The sequence below is a fragment of the Eulemur rufifrons genome, chromosome 25 (assembly GCF_041146395.1).
Source record: "Eulemur rufifrons isolate Redbay chromosome 25, OSU_ERuf_1, whole genome shotgun sequence".
NCBI classification, from domain to species: Eukaryota; Metazoa; Chordata; class Mammalia; order Primates; family Lemuridae; genus Eulemur; species Eulemur rufifrons.
The window spans coordinates 2,606,012-2,623,023 of record NC_091007.1 but is presented as its reverse complement, the minus strand read 5'-3'; the positions used below and the strand labels follow the sequence as shown (position 1 = coordinate 2,623,023).

At 46.5% G+C, this 17,012-nt stretch overlaps 1 protein-coding gene across 1 annotated transcript in view; it reads left to right on the top strand.

Annotated features, from left to right (window-relative positions):
* Positions 1–11,151: 11,151 nt before the first annotated feature.
* ITIH5 (inter-alpha-trypsin inhibitor heavy chain 5) overlaps positions 11,152–17,012 on the top strand; it is a 65,603-nt gene continuing 59,742 nt past the window's right edge. The window contains exons 1-2 of the mRNA XM_069458667.1: positions 11,152–11,312; positions 16,250–16,294. Of these exons, the coding sequence (XP_069314768.1) occupies positions 11,223–11,312; positions 16,250–16,294 (135 nt within the window). The 5' untranslated portion in view covers positions 11,152–11,222. The remainder of the gene's footprint in view (positions 11,313–16,249; positions 16,295–17,012) is intronic.

Below are 17,012 nucleotides of genomic sequence, written 5' to 3'. Positions count from 1 at the left end.
CTGCCGGGCAGGACAGCGGGGTGCTCTGTGACTGTCTCTGGTTAGAGTGACAGTATCTGTCCTGCTGCCCAGTCACCCGGGCTTGGGTCAGCGGCAAATCAACTCTCCCCGTTCCCAGAATCGGGGAAAGCGGCCCCTGGAAGTCTGATATTATCCCTTCTCCTTCATGGCCTAGATAGTATAACAATATTAACTGAGATTTATTGGGCCCTTCCTGGAGACAGGCACTTACGTTCTTGCTTTATCTTTGACTCTTTTTGTTATGTATAAAAGAACCATAGGAAGTGTGGACTCATTTACCGGGGGAGGAAAACAAGTAACCCGCCCCACATGTGGCAGTGAGTGAGTGGAGACTCAGCCCAAGGCAGCCAGGCCCCAAAGACCTTGCCCTTCATGAATGAACCTGGGGAGGGCCACCTGCGTGCCCACCTCTGGGCGTCTTCTAGGTGCGCATTTAGACTAGAGCTCACCTGTTATCCCCAGGCAGGTGGCACGCCTGCATCACTGGTGTTTTCCTTGAGTCTGGGTTTCCCGGTCTCTACTCCAGACACCTGATTGAACAAGGGCCGGGCCGTGGACACCAATTAATGATGCTGAACCTGAACGCCCACGTTGTCGCTGGCAGTTTCTTTCCCCGGAACAGAGCCCGTGGGTTCTGCTGTCTCGGTGTTCTTTCGCCCAGTGTTGTCTGATCCAGCACCTGGTCGTGGGCTGCAGGCTGGGACAGTTGCTCTTTAAGAGGTCACTTGCACAGGAGGACTTGCACCAGCCCGAGGGCAGCAAGTCTGCTCTGGCCTCTGAGACATGGTGATTTAGGGCTTTTTCTGGCAGGTCCTATCCTACCTGGACCCGGCAGCCTCCCTCGTCCTGTACAGAGTCTCTGTGAGGATGAGCTTGAACACCGGACAAAGAGGTCAGTTGTTTGCAATTGTCTTCTGACTTTGTTTAAAGGGAAATGGTTTAGAGTTTATTTTAAAAACAATGCAAATGAAAAGAGAAAGCCAAGAAGAATGCCAAAAAGGGGAAATTTACAGATTAAAAGGTATAATACGATGATACTAAGATAGAAACAATGATTTTATTATATTCAACCACATGCTAAAAATAATTTGAAGTGTTGGTTCAAATATAATATAAAATGCAATAGATCAAATTCACTTATAAGATGATGAGGGGTTATTGACTTTATTTTTTAGAAAAGTTCAATCATATGCTGTCTCTAAGAATTACACTTTTATCTCCAAGACACAAATTAAAAGATTAAAAGCTGGCCGGGCGCGGTGGCTCACGCCTGTAATCCTAGCACTCTGGGAGGCCGAGGTGGGCGGATCGTTTGAGCTCAGGAGTTCGAGACCAGCCTGAGCAAGAGCAAGACCCCATCTCGACTAAAAATAGGAAGAAATTATATGGACAGCTAAAAATATATATAGAAAAAATTAGCCGGGCATGGTAGTGCCCGGCTACGTGCCTGTAGTCCCAGCTACTTGGGAGGCTGAGACAGGAGGATCGCTTGAGCTCAGGAGTTTGAGGTTGCTGTGAGCTAGGCTGATGCCACGGCACTCACTCTAGCCTGGGCAACAGAGTGAGACTCTGTCTCAAAAAAAAAAAAAAAAAAAAAAAAAGCTGAGATTGGGTTACATTCTATCTTATGTATTCAAAATACTTGAAAACAGGGGTTACAAAGATAGTATCAGATTAAAATAGTTCTCATAGCTAATAATAATAATAAAAAGAATGTCAGAGGAGAGAATTAAATCTAGGGTTAGGAATGAAATATTTGGAACAAGAAGATAATAAAATTTTAAAGTAGAAAATAGTAATAGATCTGTCCAAGTAATAAAATATACAATAATAAATTATAAATGAAAATGAGATGTATGATTAATATGAAAGATATTTTAAAATAAATTGAGATATTACACTCAGTCACTCAGCTATCTACTTTTAAATTGACCAGTATGTCAAATTTGTAAGACATCTGTGAAATGTAAATATTAAATATGACTCATAATATAAAGGTAAACAGACCAAACCAGGGAAAGAAATAGAAAAATTTACATAAAGAAGACAGTTGAGGCTGAGTGAGTTGGCTCATGCCGATCATCATAGGCAAGGTGGGAGGATCGCTCAGGTCAGGAGTTTGAGACCAGCCTGGGCAACATAGTGAGACCCCACCTCTACAAAAAAATTTATAAATTGGCCTTTGAAATCGCACAGCAATATCTGCTGGGAAAACACAACTTCTGAAATAATGGGAGGGAGAAAACAGATCCCCCCTTGTCTAGGGTGGACTGGGTGAGCTCCCACCCAAGCCCGGGGGAGCCTCAGCGGAACCCCATGGAAAAATCCTGTCACTGATTGTCATTCTTTGCTGAAATAATGCTTCTGGGGAATTAAGGCATGTTTTTCTCAAAAATGATTGAGATTTTTCAGTGTTATGATACCTTCCATCAATCATTTCATCCCTTGATGATTTTAATCTAATTTTCAGAATTATCTCAGAATACACCAAACTAAGGCAGGCTGGGTCACACTTCTCTTTCCATGCTGATAGTGTATCTCCAGATCTTACGGTCTTGGAAAAACACACTGTTTGCTCTCCCTTGATGTTCAGAAACACACCTGAAGGGACTCTTAGAGATATGTGACCATGGAAAACACACACAACAAAAAGCTGGAAATGGGTCCAGACTTAGGAAAGGACAGGATAATTCCCCAGGAGTAGACAAGCTGCTCACTGAGGATCTGGAGATATCCAACGGGAAGGAGGCTTCTTCAGACTGCCATGAATGAGATTTTTAACAAAGAAATCAAGTGCTTTAATTCTCAATGTTTTACGCATTTTAGTGTATGGTATATTAAATAAATACTAGTTTTACTATTTTTAAATTTTCCTATGCATTTATAATCAGCAGTAAGAGAGCTTTTAATGTTTTGAAAAAAAAATTTAAAGGACAACGAATAATTGTAATTTTTCTCATTGATTAAGATTGCTTTACACAGTAGCAGCCTCCGTGATGATGTTTATGGTCCCACAATACAAAGTGAGGACTTCCCTGTGTGTGTGTTTGTGTGTCTGTGTGGGCATGTATGTATGCATGCAAAAATAAAAATAAATACACATGCCCACCCTTGATTTGTGATTAAAAAAAAAAAAAAAAAACAGGGAGAAGGGAAACACAGAGGGGGACATCGGTTGACTGTTCCTACCTGCAAGTGCTGCATGTCACCTCCATTCAGAGTTCAGTGGCCACAGCAAGGCGCACGGCCATGCTTAACTTCCAGGTGGCAGGGAATCCAATCTTTCCCTGTGCCTGGCAGTAGGAGGGAACCGGGTTCTGGTGCAGAATAATGTCTACCGCCAGAGGAAAGCTCCGACACTGGGAATTGAACATGAAGAAAAGCCAACGTGACCGTGAAAATGAGCCCCAGAATTTGCAAGAACCTTGGGGAGGCCCTTGAACTTGGCGCCGAGCATGGACGAGCAACCTTCAGACAGCACTTGTATGGGTAGCGAGGGGAGTGACTTCAGCCACTAGGCATGGCGAATTTGCACCTTCCGGCCCCGCCTGCACCCCTCTCCCGGGCCACTGACTCTGCCAGGAGCCCCCTCCTCATACTGCGAAGAACACAGACCTCTGGGGTCGACCCATCAGGAGTGTGGTCTCTTCTAGAAATGCGGAGGGTGCTTGCGGTAGGACGCTGCTGTGTGGAATCAGGAACAAAGGACCTGGGAGAAGTTGCAAGAATAATTTTGGAGCAGCTACTTATTGGGGGGTAAGATTCTAGTTTTATTCAAAATGTTTCTGTTACTTTCATTCATACATCTCACTGTCGCTTTTGGATGCTGTCAGCGTGGTCTTCAAAACGTGTGTCCACTAGATGGCGTGAAGTGCTCACCTATTTTGAGCTGATGTTAGGAACCTGCGCTCAGGACTGGACTGGAGACTTGAGAGTAAAATAGCGCCTCACGCTGGCGGCCAGTGGGACACGCAGGCAGTGGACATAAAGGACCATGTCATACTGTTACAGAATAATAATATAATAAGGGGCTGTATGTCAGTGGCACTAAATAAATACACACATAATATCACTAGAGCCAATCGTGTTTTTTCCTTCTCCAAAATCATAAATAGTCATATATTAACATTATTTTTTTTTTTTTGAGGCAGAGTCTCGCTCTGTCACCCTGGCTAGAGTGCCATGGCGTCAGCCTCGCTCACAACAACCTCAAACTCCTGGGCTCAAGCGATCCTCCTGCCTCAGCCTCCCGAGTAGCCGGGACTGCAGGTGCACACCACCATGCCCGGCTAATTTTTTCTATTTTTAGCAGAGACGGGGGTCTCGCTCTTGCTCAGGCTGGTCTCGAACTCCTGAGCTCAAGTGATCCTCCCACCTCGGCCTCCCGGAGTGCTAAGATTACAGGCGTGAGCCACCGCACCTGGTCTGTTTTGTTTTGTTTTTATTAATTTTTTAAGTGGAGGTGAAATTCACATAGCATGAAACAAACAACTTTAAAGGGAACGATTCAGTGACATTTAGTACCTTCACCATGTGGTGAGGGTTTTTGTGAGGGTGTTTTCTGGGTGAGATTTTCATAGCAATTGGTGGATTTGAGGAAAGCAGATCGCCCTCCATAGTGTGGGTGGGCCTCGTCTCAGCGGGTGAAGGCCAGACTAGAGCAAAGACTGAGCTCCCCGAGCTGGGGGGAGCAGGGGGGATTCAGCCGCAGCCAGAGGGCCTGTGGACTCGCACTGCCTGGGTCTCCCGCCTGCCGACCTGCCCTGCAAATTCTGGACTCCCCAAGTCTCCACGATTGTGTGAGCAATTTCTCAAATGATAAACTTCTTTTAAAAATATTTTTATTTTTAATTATTATGGGTACATAATTGTATATCTTTATAGGATGCATGCGATGTTTTGATACAGGCGTATGATGTGCATTAATCAAATCTGGGTAATTGGGGTACCTGTCACCTGGCATTTTACATTTCTTTGTGTTAGGAACGTTCCAATTCCACTCTTTTAGTTGTTGTAAAGTATACCCTAACTTACAAACCTCTTAGCAGGGTCTTTTATAAACAAAAGATTTAAAAATCTGGTGAAGTCCAATTTATTGATTTTTTTTTTTCTTTTATGGATTATGCTTTTGGTGTTATGTCTGTGAACTCTTCAGCTCGCCCTGGCTCCTGATGGGGAAGGAAACAGCCAGGTTTCCCTGGGTGTCTGAGCGGGTGGGATGGTGTATGGAAACTCAGCAAACCCGGACAGGATTTGCAGATAGGAGGAGGGGACTCGGGGTGGACAGGGGATGGCCCTTAGAACTGGAGGCCACATGGGCACGGGAACCACTGAATGGAGTCCAGCACAGAGGCAGACACGGTTCTAAGCCAGAAGAGATGGTGCACAGCCGGCACGGACAAGTCGTGCTAGTCAGCTTGGGCTGCTTTATGTCTCACAGTTTTGGAGGCTGGGGAGTCCAAGGTCAAGGCCCCAGCTGATTTGGTTCCTGGTGAGGCCTCTCTTCCTGGCTTGCAGATGGCAGCCTTCTTGCTTTGCGTCCTCCCATGATAGGGGAAGGGGGAGGGGAGAAAGAGAGAGATAGTGAGAATGACAGAGAGAGAGGAGAGAGGGAGGACGAGAGTGCAATACAAGCTCTGGTCTCTCTTCCTCTTCTTATAAGAGTACTAATCCCATCACGAGGGCTCCACCCTCACGGCCTCATCTAAACCTAATTACCTCCTAAAAGCCCCACCTCCTAATGCCATCGTATTAGGGTAACAGCTTCAACACATGAATTTTGGGGGAATACGAACATTCAGCCCCTAACACAGGTGATGACCAAGGACCAGTGACCCCTCCCTCATCCCCCACCCCATTCCCTAAAGACTTCATGGACCTTACAACCAATCCAACGGAGAGTTGGGAAGGCAAAGAACTCTAAATTGACTAAGAAAACAATCATTTGATTTTTTTAAAAAAACCCATATTGACGGTTTATCATGAATTGGCAAGAGTCAAGTTTGCTCAGGAGGTGGTGGTTCAGCATGAAGATAACCTCGAGACATAGGGAAAAAAAGCCGCCTTACATATTTTTGTTCAGCAAGTCTGTTCCTGTGAGGTGCAAACCTGCTACACATCTTACACAGCCAGTCAAGCACCGAGCCCGTGGGCACCACTTAAAGAACCTGACGACACCTCGTTATTAGGTCTTGGTTCGACGGAGTTCGACGTATCTCTGGGCATCAACCACAAACCCAACCCTGCCTTGCTTTCGCCAAAACTTCTCCAAGGACACATCTGTGGCTTTGGGTGAAAGCTCTCTGGAGCCTCCCCGCTCCCCAACATCTGTCTGAAAAGCACCTGGCAATACTTCAGGGAGAAAATACACCCTCTGGATTAACGTCAAGTTTTTCTGGCTTCTGTCTTCATGCCCGAGAGTCAAAGATAGCACCAGGTGGGGAGATTAGAATCTGGGGTTGCGGCAGGTTGGACTGAACCTCTGTCTTACCCTGTAGTCCTCTGTGCTGCCCCAAATCTTCTGTGATTGCAGGTTAAAGCCCAGAAAACAAGGATACAACTTGTGGCTCAAGGCATCTTTCCAAAAGAGAATATAAATGATCGTTAAGTTTGGACTAAGATTTTTTTCAGTATTTAATGAATCTCTCTATAGGGACAAGCCATTGCTCAACTAGTAGATATTTCTTCAGGACTGTTCCCTGGCTTTGCACTGCACGCAAACTCGCAGGCAAGAAAGACAACAAAGACAGCACCAGTGCCAAAGCGCAGAGCACTGGCTTCGATCACTTTTTTGGGGGGTTGCACTTTCAGGAAATAAGTCAAAATTCATGCTAATTGCGTCCTGTGATGGCTTCAGGGACATATTAAAAATGTATTACTACATCTTATAAACCTTAACATTTTTCAGGGGAGAGAAATAGTTTTAGTGCGTGTGTTTGGAGAAAGGCTGTAGCAGTTTCTGAGAGCAGAGTTTTGGGGTGAGATCCTTGAAGGAACAGGGTTTGGGATGGAAAAATAGGGGTGAGGGTGTGGAAATGGATGGATTAGAACTTGCATCTCCCTCTATGCAGAATTTAAGACTCTCTGGAATCCAATAGTGTAAGAGAAAATTAAGTACCTGACATGGTATATATTGAGGGTCTAAAATTCCGTTGTCTTTCCCCGGTGTTTGTAATTATTAACTCCCAGAAAAATGAATAGATAATGAAGAGGGAGGATGGTGTCCTAGAATGTTTTTGGCAATGGAGGAGTCAACATCGTGCTGTGTCTCCCGGATCTCAGCGGGTTGGTAAGTGCTACTCACGCCACTAACAGGGCACTCAGATCTTTGTTCACACGTCTTTCTTTCCCACTAAAGCGAGACCCCGTGGAGGGCAGGCTCTGTGTTCTTTCATCTCTGTGCACCCTGTCAGCATCCGGCATGTAACCAGAGCTTGAGAAATGGTTGTTGAATGAATAAGGAACACTTAGTTAGAATGGTATGCTCTTCATGTTGTGCGTTTCATTTGGAATTTCTGTAACACCAATCTGCATAGCTACTGATTGGATGCAAGACCTTAGATGAAGTATTTATGTCTTTGGAGAGGAATATGTACCAGAGACTGCGGATATCAAAATAAGCATGACATACTCCTTGCCCGTGAGGAAATGAGAGTCTAATTGAGTTCAGATCTGTTAGCAGATAATTAAAATAAAATATACTAAGTGAACACTTGATTAACTCAGCCAGTCATCAATCATAAATTTAAAAACTGCATTCTCTATTTCTTCTTTCACAGTCTCCGGACAAAACGCAATGCTTGGTAAATAGATGAGAAGTGGGTAAAATAGATGAAAAGTGGGTACAACTCCACTCCTGTGAGGCAGGCTTCTGAGAAATCACTCAGCCAAAGCAAGAGGAACCCATTTCCTCCCCACGCCCTTTGATCAAGGAAAAAGCAAAACAGAACACCAAGGTTGTAAGAAACTGTGGCAATTATAAAAAGTTGTCAGGGGTCCAAAATAAAAACAAGGCCATATAAGTAGATAAAAAAGGTGCAGGCCCAGGGCGGGGAGAAAGGGCTGGCCCGGAACAGAACAGTGGCCTTGCAGACGCTCAAAAGGAAGGGCGGGTCGGGGGCCTGAACTGTGCCGTAGCTGCATATAGGAACTGTGGGGTGTCAGGGTGTAAATTCAAGGGAGAGGAAAAGAAAAGAAGTACACAACCTGCTTTCACCGCTTGCCTCTCAGCCTTGGCTAGTTTGGCCATGGCTTTGGGCCCAGCAATGGGCAGTCTCAAGTAGGAGACAAAGATAAAGCTGATAAATGGCTCATAAACGCCAGAATCCTAAAATTCTAAAATTCTGGAATCTTTTGGCCTATCATTGAGATACTGGGGGGAGCCATTCCTAGAAATACCTGGGACAGACAGGGGAGCACCTCTGGCCCGGAAGAAGAGCTCCTGCTCATTCCTGGACTCTGAATCCCTTGTCACTGAGATCAAACACTGCCAACAAATGCCTGGGTCCTTGCCTGAGATTGGTTACCAAGGGCATGCCGTCCTGGGAAAGCCCCCAGAGGTGTCTCTTTGGAAAAATCAGCTTTGGGCTAGATGCCCTAGGGTCTTTCCTAGCTTTGAGCTTTTATGTGTTTAATAACTGGAAAATCAGCTCCTCCTGGGGGTAAAATGAGAAACATGGGATCAAAGGACACATGTGTGAGGGGACACGTTGGCCCTTATTCAAACATGTCTGCTTCTCGGGGGTCAGTTGATTCTTTTCAGCCTTACTTACAAGGCTTACTTATAAATCATTGCCTATGCTTGTGGACAGTCTTGGAAAACCTTCACTGGGTCTTATTTCCAAGATGATCATGCAGATGTTCCAGTCCAGAACACTGGACTATCACAGTTTGACAATAACAAAGTTCAGAAACTCTCAGGTCATGTAGCTCGTTAGTGGCCAGGTTTGCACCGTAGTGCAGCCCCCTCTGCCCCAGCACGGCTGGCCCCTGCCCCCACCCTCATGCTTCCTGTCCACTAAAGGGTCACTAAGAGCTAACTCTATATTTAGCACAGTGCTAGAAGTTGTGGAGGTTGCTTGTCCTCGGGGAACTGCTGATCCAAATGGAAGAAACCAACCTTAAAACCAGCCTAACAACCCATGAGCCCAGAGTAGAATCGGAGTGTCCTCCAAGATGAAGAAAATAAAACTCGCTCTCCTTAATGTTGGACTGCTGCAGAACTCAGCACAAACTTGGAAAAAAGGACAGAGACAAGGGTGAAATAGTCCAGAACGGCCCTTTTCAGCATTTCAAGAGAGGGACGGTAGGAATGGGAAGATGAAGACGGAGTCTCTGTTCTATTGAAATAACAGGATTGAAACAGTAGCTGCAGTTACCATGTCCTTTCAAATAACCTGGCTTTGTCCAATTTAACTTTCAGTTCACAAATAGTTATTCTTCTCTTGGGAGAAAATAGGCAAACCCTGATCCTAGAAGATTCGGGATTATCCTCCTTGGTTAAAAACAGGTACAGGATTTGCTGCAAGATTTCTAAGTGGTTTTGTTGTAGAGACCTTGCAGGATCAGCTACTGGTATTATTTCCTGTTGGTTGCGTGCTCTTTAATTAGTCAGAGGTTAAGCTATCAAATGATCAACCGCCCATGAGGATGGCTTTCTCTCATTTGTTTCACAGTAGCAACATGTTTGTTTGTTTTGTTTTAACCTCTCCTACTGTCTTTGTGGAACAAATAACATTTCAACAAGAGTAAGTAAATATTTTAAGAATCGATATCACAGAAACTTGACCCATCCACTGTTTTCATTTTTAATGTTTTTTTCCTCGTGCTTACGTCTTTGCATATGTATTTCCACCTAATTACAGTCGCACTGTTGATACAGTTTTGTGATCTGATTTTCTCTTGAGGTTACACTGTCCATATTTTCCATGTTTCTAGACACCTTGTGATTATCGTTTAATGACAGCACAGTATCCCACGGGATGGACGTTCCATTATCCACATTTAGGATTCTCCAGTCCCTGGCCCCGAAGTCCTGTTATGCACCTCATCTATTAGATGGAATTGTCACAGAGACACAAAAACTGTTTTGGAGGCGATTGTCTTTTGGAAGATGAAACAAACAAGTAGCTCATTTACATTCTGTATCTACCAGATAAAAACCTGGCACCCAGGCTATACAAAGCCAGGTGTGGATGGTTGGTGGATAATAATTCTCCCTAAGGCAGGATGGAAATAGCACCAATAGTTTGTAACTAAGATACATAATGACATTCATTTTCATGATTACTAAGAAAAGATTAGAAATACCACTACACAGTGCCAATGTACTTTCCTCTTTTCTGTCGCCTGTGCCAGAACAGCGTAAAAGGGGACAACCTTGCTAATACCTTCTGCACCTGGCTACAGTTGCATCCTTTAGTCTTAACTTCTAAGCATCAGTGGCCCATCCGAGGGGAACGTGCCGCTCTCTGGGCAGAGGACAGCAGGTCTCCTGCAGGTTTTAGGCCAGCGGGGGAGGGCGTGGGCTGCTCCCGCGTCCTCTGGCGACAGGAATTAAGTCTCCAAAGAAGCACCTCGCACCTTGAGGGAGAAGAAGGAAGAGTTTGGGGAGGGATGTTGGCAGCTGGAAATCGAGCGGGAGGCTCCGCAGGGGGAGAGTCTGGTCCTTAAAGTGTCACACGCTGCATGGGAGGGCGCGGGATGGGGCCTGGAGTAGCCCTTCTCCCGGGGGCAGAGGGAATCCCGCTGGGACTCGGGCACCGGGAGGTGGGCCTAGGGTGAGGTTGGGGGAGGGGAGGCCTGGGATGGGGTAGGAACGGTGAGGCGGGGCCCATGTAGACAGGAGGGGGGACCAGGGATGCGGGCAGGCGGGGAAGCTGGGCCCGGGGCGGAGAGGGGCGGCAGGCGGGGAGAGGAGGGCAGGGGTGGGAGGCGCGGGGAAACACGGCCTGAAGCGGGGAACACGCGGGTAGGTGGGGCTGGGAGGGCCGGGAGCGGCGGGACCCCTGGGGGTGGGGGGGGCGCGGTGAGAGGGGCCCCGTGGTTGGGGGCTCCGGGGAGGCGGGGCCCGTGGGGGCGGGGCCCAGGGAGGCGGCCCGGGGAGAGGGAGGCGGGGCCCGAGCGCGTCCCGCGGCGGCCCGAGCCCTGGGCGCTGCCCTGCCCGTCCCGCGGTCCCGGAGCGGTGGCCGCCTCGCCACGCCATGCTCCTGCTGCTGGGGCTGTGCCTGGGGCTGCCCCTCTGCGCGGGGGCGCAGGGGGAGCCGCGGAGCTGGGGCGACACTTCGGAGCAAGTAAGTGGGAGAGCCGGGGGGCGCGGGGGGCCCGGGCGCGGCTGCTGTCCCCTCCCTCCGTCTCCCCGGGCCTCGTGGCTGCTGGCCGGGCTCCCTCTGGCCGGTGCTGGCCGTGAGGAAGGAGGCATCCCGCGCCCGGCCTTGCGCGGCGTCCCTGTCCCCAGTCTGCTGCCCGCGAGTTTCCCCAGCTGTCGGTCACGCGTGGGTCACTTCTGCCGCGCGCCCGCCTCCGCCTGGGTTCCCCGCAGGGTCGCGCCCGCGGCTTCCAAGCCCTGCAGAACCGGGTTTTCTTCTCGGCTCCTGTTATCCGCGCAGATTTCTGCCAGTCGTTGTTAATTTCTGACACAGAGCCCCCAAGTTAATGACAAGATTTCTTCTTTACCATGTGTGGGGACAGTTCGTTGTTGCTGTTCCTAGTTGGTCCAGGCAGAAAAATGCCTTAACGTCACAGGTGAATACAACCTGCAGGTGTGGGATCTCAATACGATGTCTGATGACGGGGAACGCTCTTGGGAAAGGGTAAGGCAGGTTCACGTGAATATCATTAAGATCTTATATGCAAAGTGGCTCTATCACACTTCAAATAGTGCTGTGGACGCACATATCATTTAAATGTCAAGTCCTTTAGTTTACGTATGTTTTCGCGTGACGGGAGGAAGACAGAACGTTTCTTGTTTGGAACAGCAGATCTGGAAGACCAACTGTCCAAACATCAGATGGTTGTTTTCACTCGGACCCTGTCCTATGAATGTGCGTGTGGGTAAAATGGGGGTAATGGCAATTTTCTCTTGGGGTTGTCAGCAGGTGTAGCTAATAGAAAATCCCAGGAGGCTTCGTGGTGGTGTCGGAGAAGTGCAGGCTTTGGGTGCAGACAGACAGGTTGGTGTCCACTTGGTTGTGTGGCTCCAGCAAACCCTTTAAAGTCTCTGAGCCTTCTTTTCCTTGTTGATCACAGCTGGGAACACAGCTCCTTTTTAACATCTTGTAAGGATGCCGCTAATTTGTGTTCAGGACCTGGTATACAGCTGGCACTCAATAACTGGGAGATGTTTTCGTAAGTGGTTAAGGGCACGGCCCTGGCACCAGGAGGTCCAGGTTTGATTCCCGGTCGTGTCACTTACCAGCTCTGCGACCCGGGGCTAAGTCCTCATCGCCTCGATTTCCTCTTCTGTAAAGTGTGGAAAAACAAGAGGGTTGTGAGGACTGAACGAGTGAATGCCCCTAAAGTGCCTCCGACAGCGTCAGCACCGCATGCTGGCCGTTGCCGGGGGCTTGGGCAGCTGCAGTGCGGACAGAAGGAATTTAGGGTAAAGATCTTCAAGCTTTTTTGGAGGGTGGAGCCAGGAGAGTGTGGGATGAGCTGAAACAAAGATTCTGTTTGTGAACCAGGAAGACCAATGAGACTGTGCCGTTTCCAAGGCCAGGCAGGCTTAGCACTCGCTGGACTTTGCTTCACAGGGATACGTGGGTTAGGCCCGTTTTAGTCCTTTCGTGCTGTCTTCAGCCCTCAGCACTATTTATTTACCTTGAAAATGACTAAATTGGGAAAACCCTGATTTAAAACCCAAGATACAAAGTTCTTTGAAATGTAGGTAAAATGTGCAATTTTATCTTTTATCCCTCCTCTCTATATGTTTTTAAATTTAGCATTTGTGATGTAGAATCTGAGAGCGTGGGCTTTGGCATTAGACTTCCCGGGTTCAAATCCTGGCTCTGCACTTGCTGGGAAGTTCCTTCATGTCTGTCGGCCTCTGTCTCCAAATGAAGATGATGCGATTACTTAATTAAAAGGATTGTGAAGTATGAAAGAATTAGTATACTTACATTTTTTAACAGAACCTGGGAATGTAGTGAGTGCTCTATTCTCAATAATTATGGTCTTTGAAATTGTATGTAAACTTAATTTTTAAAATGTAACAGGTTATGCACATTTTAAGGTAACAGACTGTGGCTATTAACTTGCATTGCAATTCTTATTTGTCCTTTGCCTTCACTTGGAATCTAACACTTTAGATTCAGGTTGGTTCACCTCTCACCCTCTGTCCATCTGCACGCAGTATTACCCAGAGTGGAATGACTACTGGCAGCCGTGGTTTTCAGCCTTCAGTGTGCTATAAAAATAAATGAAGCACAACAGATTACACATTCTGACAATCCGATAAACACCAGAAATGTCGCCTATTGTTAGGGGCCTATACAAGGAAAGGAGGGTCCCAAAGCTTACATTTATTAGCTTTTAAATAGTAATCAAATATTAAATAAAAAATAATAATTCCAGTTCTGCTTTTATGGTCGTTGTGAGGATTAAATGAGTTGATTCAGGGAAAGCATTTGTGTATAGTAAACACTCAAGTAACATTAGCAGTTCTTAGTATCTATGTACAGCCCAGCTGAGGTCTTAGTGCACTTGCTTTAGGGAGGACAACCAGGAAAGCCCTTTCCCAAAAGTGACGGATTCAAGCTACTCTGTGCAGAGGCTGGATTAGAGCCCAGGTATGCTGAGTGCCAAAGCTGGGGCCCTCAATGACTCCACCAAATAGCAAGCCACTTTCACACTTGTAAATTTTGCTTAATTTGTTTAAATGCAATTTTGTTTTTGAGACAAGGTCTTGCACTGTTGCCTGGGCTAGCATGCAGTGGCATCATCATAGCTCATTGCAACCTCCAACTCCTGAGCTTAGGTGATCCTCCTGCCTTAGCCTCCCGAGTAGCTGGGACTACAGGTGTGGGCCACCACACCCAGCTAATTTTTCTATTGTTTTGCAGAAATGGGCTCTCACAATCCTCCCACCTCAGCCTCCCAAAGTGCTAGGATTACAAGCGTGAGCTGCTGCGTCCAGTCTAAATTCGATTTTTATTTGTAGCTCCTGGTACCTAGAGAGTGTTCAATACATGCTGGTCAGAATTCAAACATCTATATATATTATGGTGTTATGGATCTAATTCCCTGAATTGGAAGTTTTCAGATTTTTAATTTCTTACAAATTCTCACTCAAAACCAAATCTTTGCATTTGGGGAAAAAGGAGAGAATCAAGACAACTGGTTTTTTTTTGTTTTGTTTTGTTTTGTTTTGTTTTGTTTTTTTCTCTTTAAAAAATAAAGCCAGTGAAAGATTTTGTAAGCTGCAGGCCACTCAGTAATGTCTCCTTTATGTGCACTGGTGAGAGTGTTGCGATGGGAATGCAGAGCTGAGCGAGGAAGGAGGATGTTATGGGAGAAATTCCAGAGATTTGCTCACTCCCAAACCAGACATATCCCCTTTCTTGGGGGCAGAAAGGAGGGGTGGGGAAGTCCAGGGAACTGGGTGATGAGTGGTGTGTGCCTTTGTGTTCCTAACCAGCACTGCCCCCTGTCCTTGTGTGCTCAGTGCAAGGCGTCTTGCTGACTGTGCCATCAGAGCTGCTGTTGTATCCAAGCAACAGGAGGGCCGATCTGGGAAGCTGGGACCTCAGATGGACACCTGAGCTTTTCTGAGGTGTCAGGGACGCATTCCGAACCACTCATTATTTTCCCACGAGCAGGGTCCATTTTCCTGATTTTTCACAGGAAAAGAAAAAGGGTGACTTGCCTAAGGCCAGTACTTTTTAAAATTTTTAATCTGCTTGGAAATTGTTCAGAATTTTCGCTGAAACATTAAGTTTCTTCTTCCATTTACTGAGGTTCTAGGCACCCCAAATTGAGAGTAGCTCACAGCTGAACAATTTGCAGCGACATTACTCCAAAGCAAGGTGATGTCCAATTACCCAAGTGGGAATATTCCCAGACCAACCGTTCTCAGCCCACATGACAAATGGCATCTCGTGTGACTTCCCAACTTCTAGCCCTTGGTTTTGTTCCAGTGGTCCAGGCACCTTCTGTTCTGATGCTGGAGAAATAAGCTCAGCTGGGTAGAACCAAATGCACCCTAGTGAGCCAGCTCCTAAGTCCATGAGGCCCCAAGCAAGTGAGCAGAAGCTCTGAGATGACTATTTATGGTAGTTCTTGTCACGAAGCTGAAAATCAGTTAACTTCTCTGTCCCCAAACCTCACCCTCAGTTTTTTATGAGGCGACGGGGAAACACACGCACAGTAAAAAGGACCAGGAACTCCTAACAAAACACAATGATGATGACATTAGGGCCATTTCCACTTCCAGTCCTCGCGGGCACCAGGAATCTGTGTGTACCAGGAAGTTTTGATTCTGCGTCAAGCCGAGTTTGAACTTGGACTGAAGTAGCCATAGTTGGTCCCTGGGGACGTCAGATAGTCATCTCAGAAATGAAAAACCAACTTTTCTTGTTCTTCTGAAAGCATGCTCATTTTCTTGGAAGATGTTTAGAAAGGAGGAAACTTCAAAGAAAATACTTTAAATCAATCAGCAAACTTAATACCTGAGAGGGGCTGGGCTTCTCTGCTGGCCGTGGTTATTTTAAGTGGTCCCCAGACTATTCTGCAATTTTAGGGAGGGAAAGGCCCGAGATGAACCTGCAGACCTGGGAAGGAACTTGCCCAGGAACCGTAGGATGGCCTTCCTTTGAGGGTCTCTCCGACACCTCACTCGTTTTAGAAATCTGAAACCGGCATCCTCCTAGGAATGGTTTGTCCTCATTTGGAGGCAGGGTGGATGTCAGCCTAAATCCTGACATTTCTCTCTCTCTATTCCATGGTTTATCACACAGGGGGCTCTATCGTGGCTTAGAATGGTAATTTACAATAGTATATATATTTTTTGGAGGGGATATAAGAGAGAGGATGAGCTTAAAATAGTTTCTGTTATACTTTCTGTTTTCAAAATGGAAACATCCTTCTCATTTTTCTACTGTGGAAGCAATACATGCCAATTTGTCGAAACCCAAGGTAATACAGAGAAGCTTCAAGACAAAGATTTCAGCCACCCAGAGGTAGCGTTAACAATGACCTCACAGTCATGTTTTATGTCTGTCTCCTCTTTTTACAGGTTGGACTCAGGGTCCCGAGGCAAGTCCGGCTCTTGCAGAGGCTGGTACGTACATCCACGGTGCATCTCGAAAGCCCACTCCCTCACTCTTCTGTGTGTCTTGAACCAGGCATCCGCGTGGCTTGCGGGTCCTCCAAATCTTATACAGTTGCTTGCAGAAGAATTCTAAAATGAAACAGCATAGCCAGTTCTTTTTTTATAAGGCTTTCTTTAAGTGGATTTTTTTTTTTTTCTAGAAAGAGAACTGATTATTTCGATAGGACTGTTAAGGACAAAGCGTGGAGTATCAAAGACCTTCTAAAAGAAAACAAACAAAACCTAAATATAACCTTGATGTTTTTAATGACATCCTTACCCGGGAAATAAAAGCTTTGTTATAAAGTAAACAACTAAAGCAACCAAAGAATCCACGTTTGCAGATCAGAGCGTCAGGCGATGAGGGTTGGGCAGGCTCCCGTGTCTGTTGGAGGCTGACAGTTTGGAACTCGAGCAAATGTCCAGAAACAATAAGGGCTTATTTGAAATGATCTCAGTTCTTCCTTACTACTGTGCGTGCCGTGGAATAGCCAAATGTGGGACGTGCCCTGAGGCTCTGCCGAGGCATTTATTCGAGCCCTCCCTGCATCTGGCTGGTGTGTGAGTCGATGCTGATTTCTTGTTATTACTAATGTCACAATCGTTACCATCTTCTTTGGCCTGGGACTTTGTATTCTTTTCATTTATAGCTTGGCTTTTCTCTTGCCCCTCCCCTCCCCCAATTCTC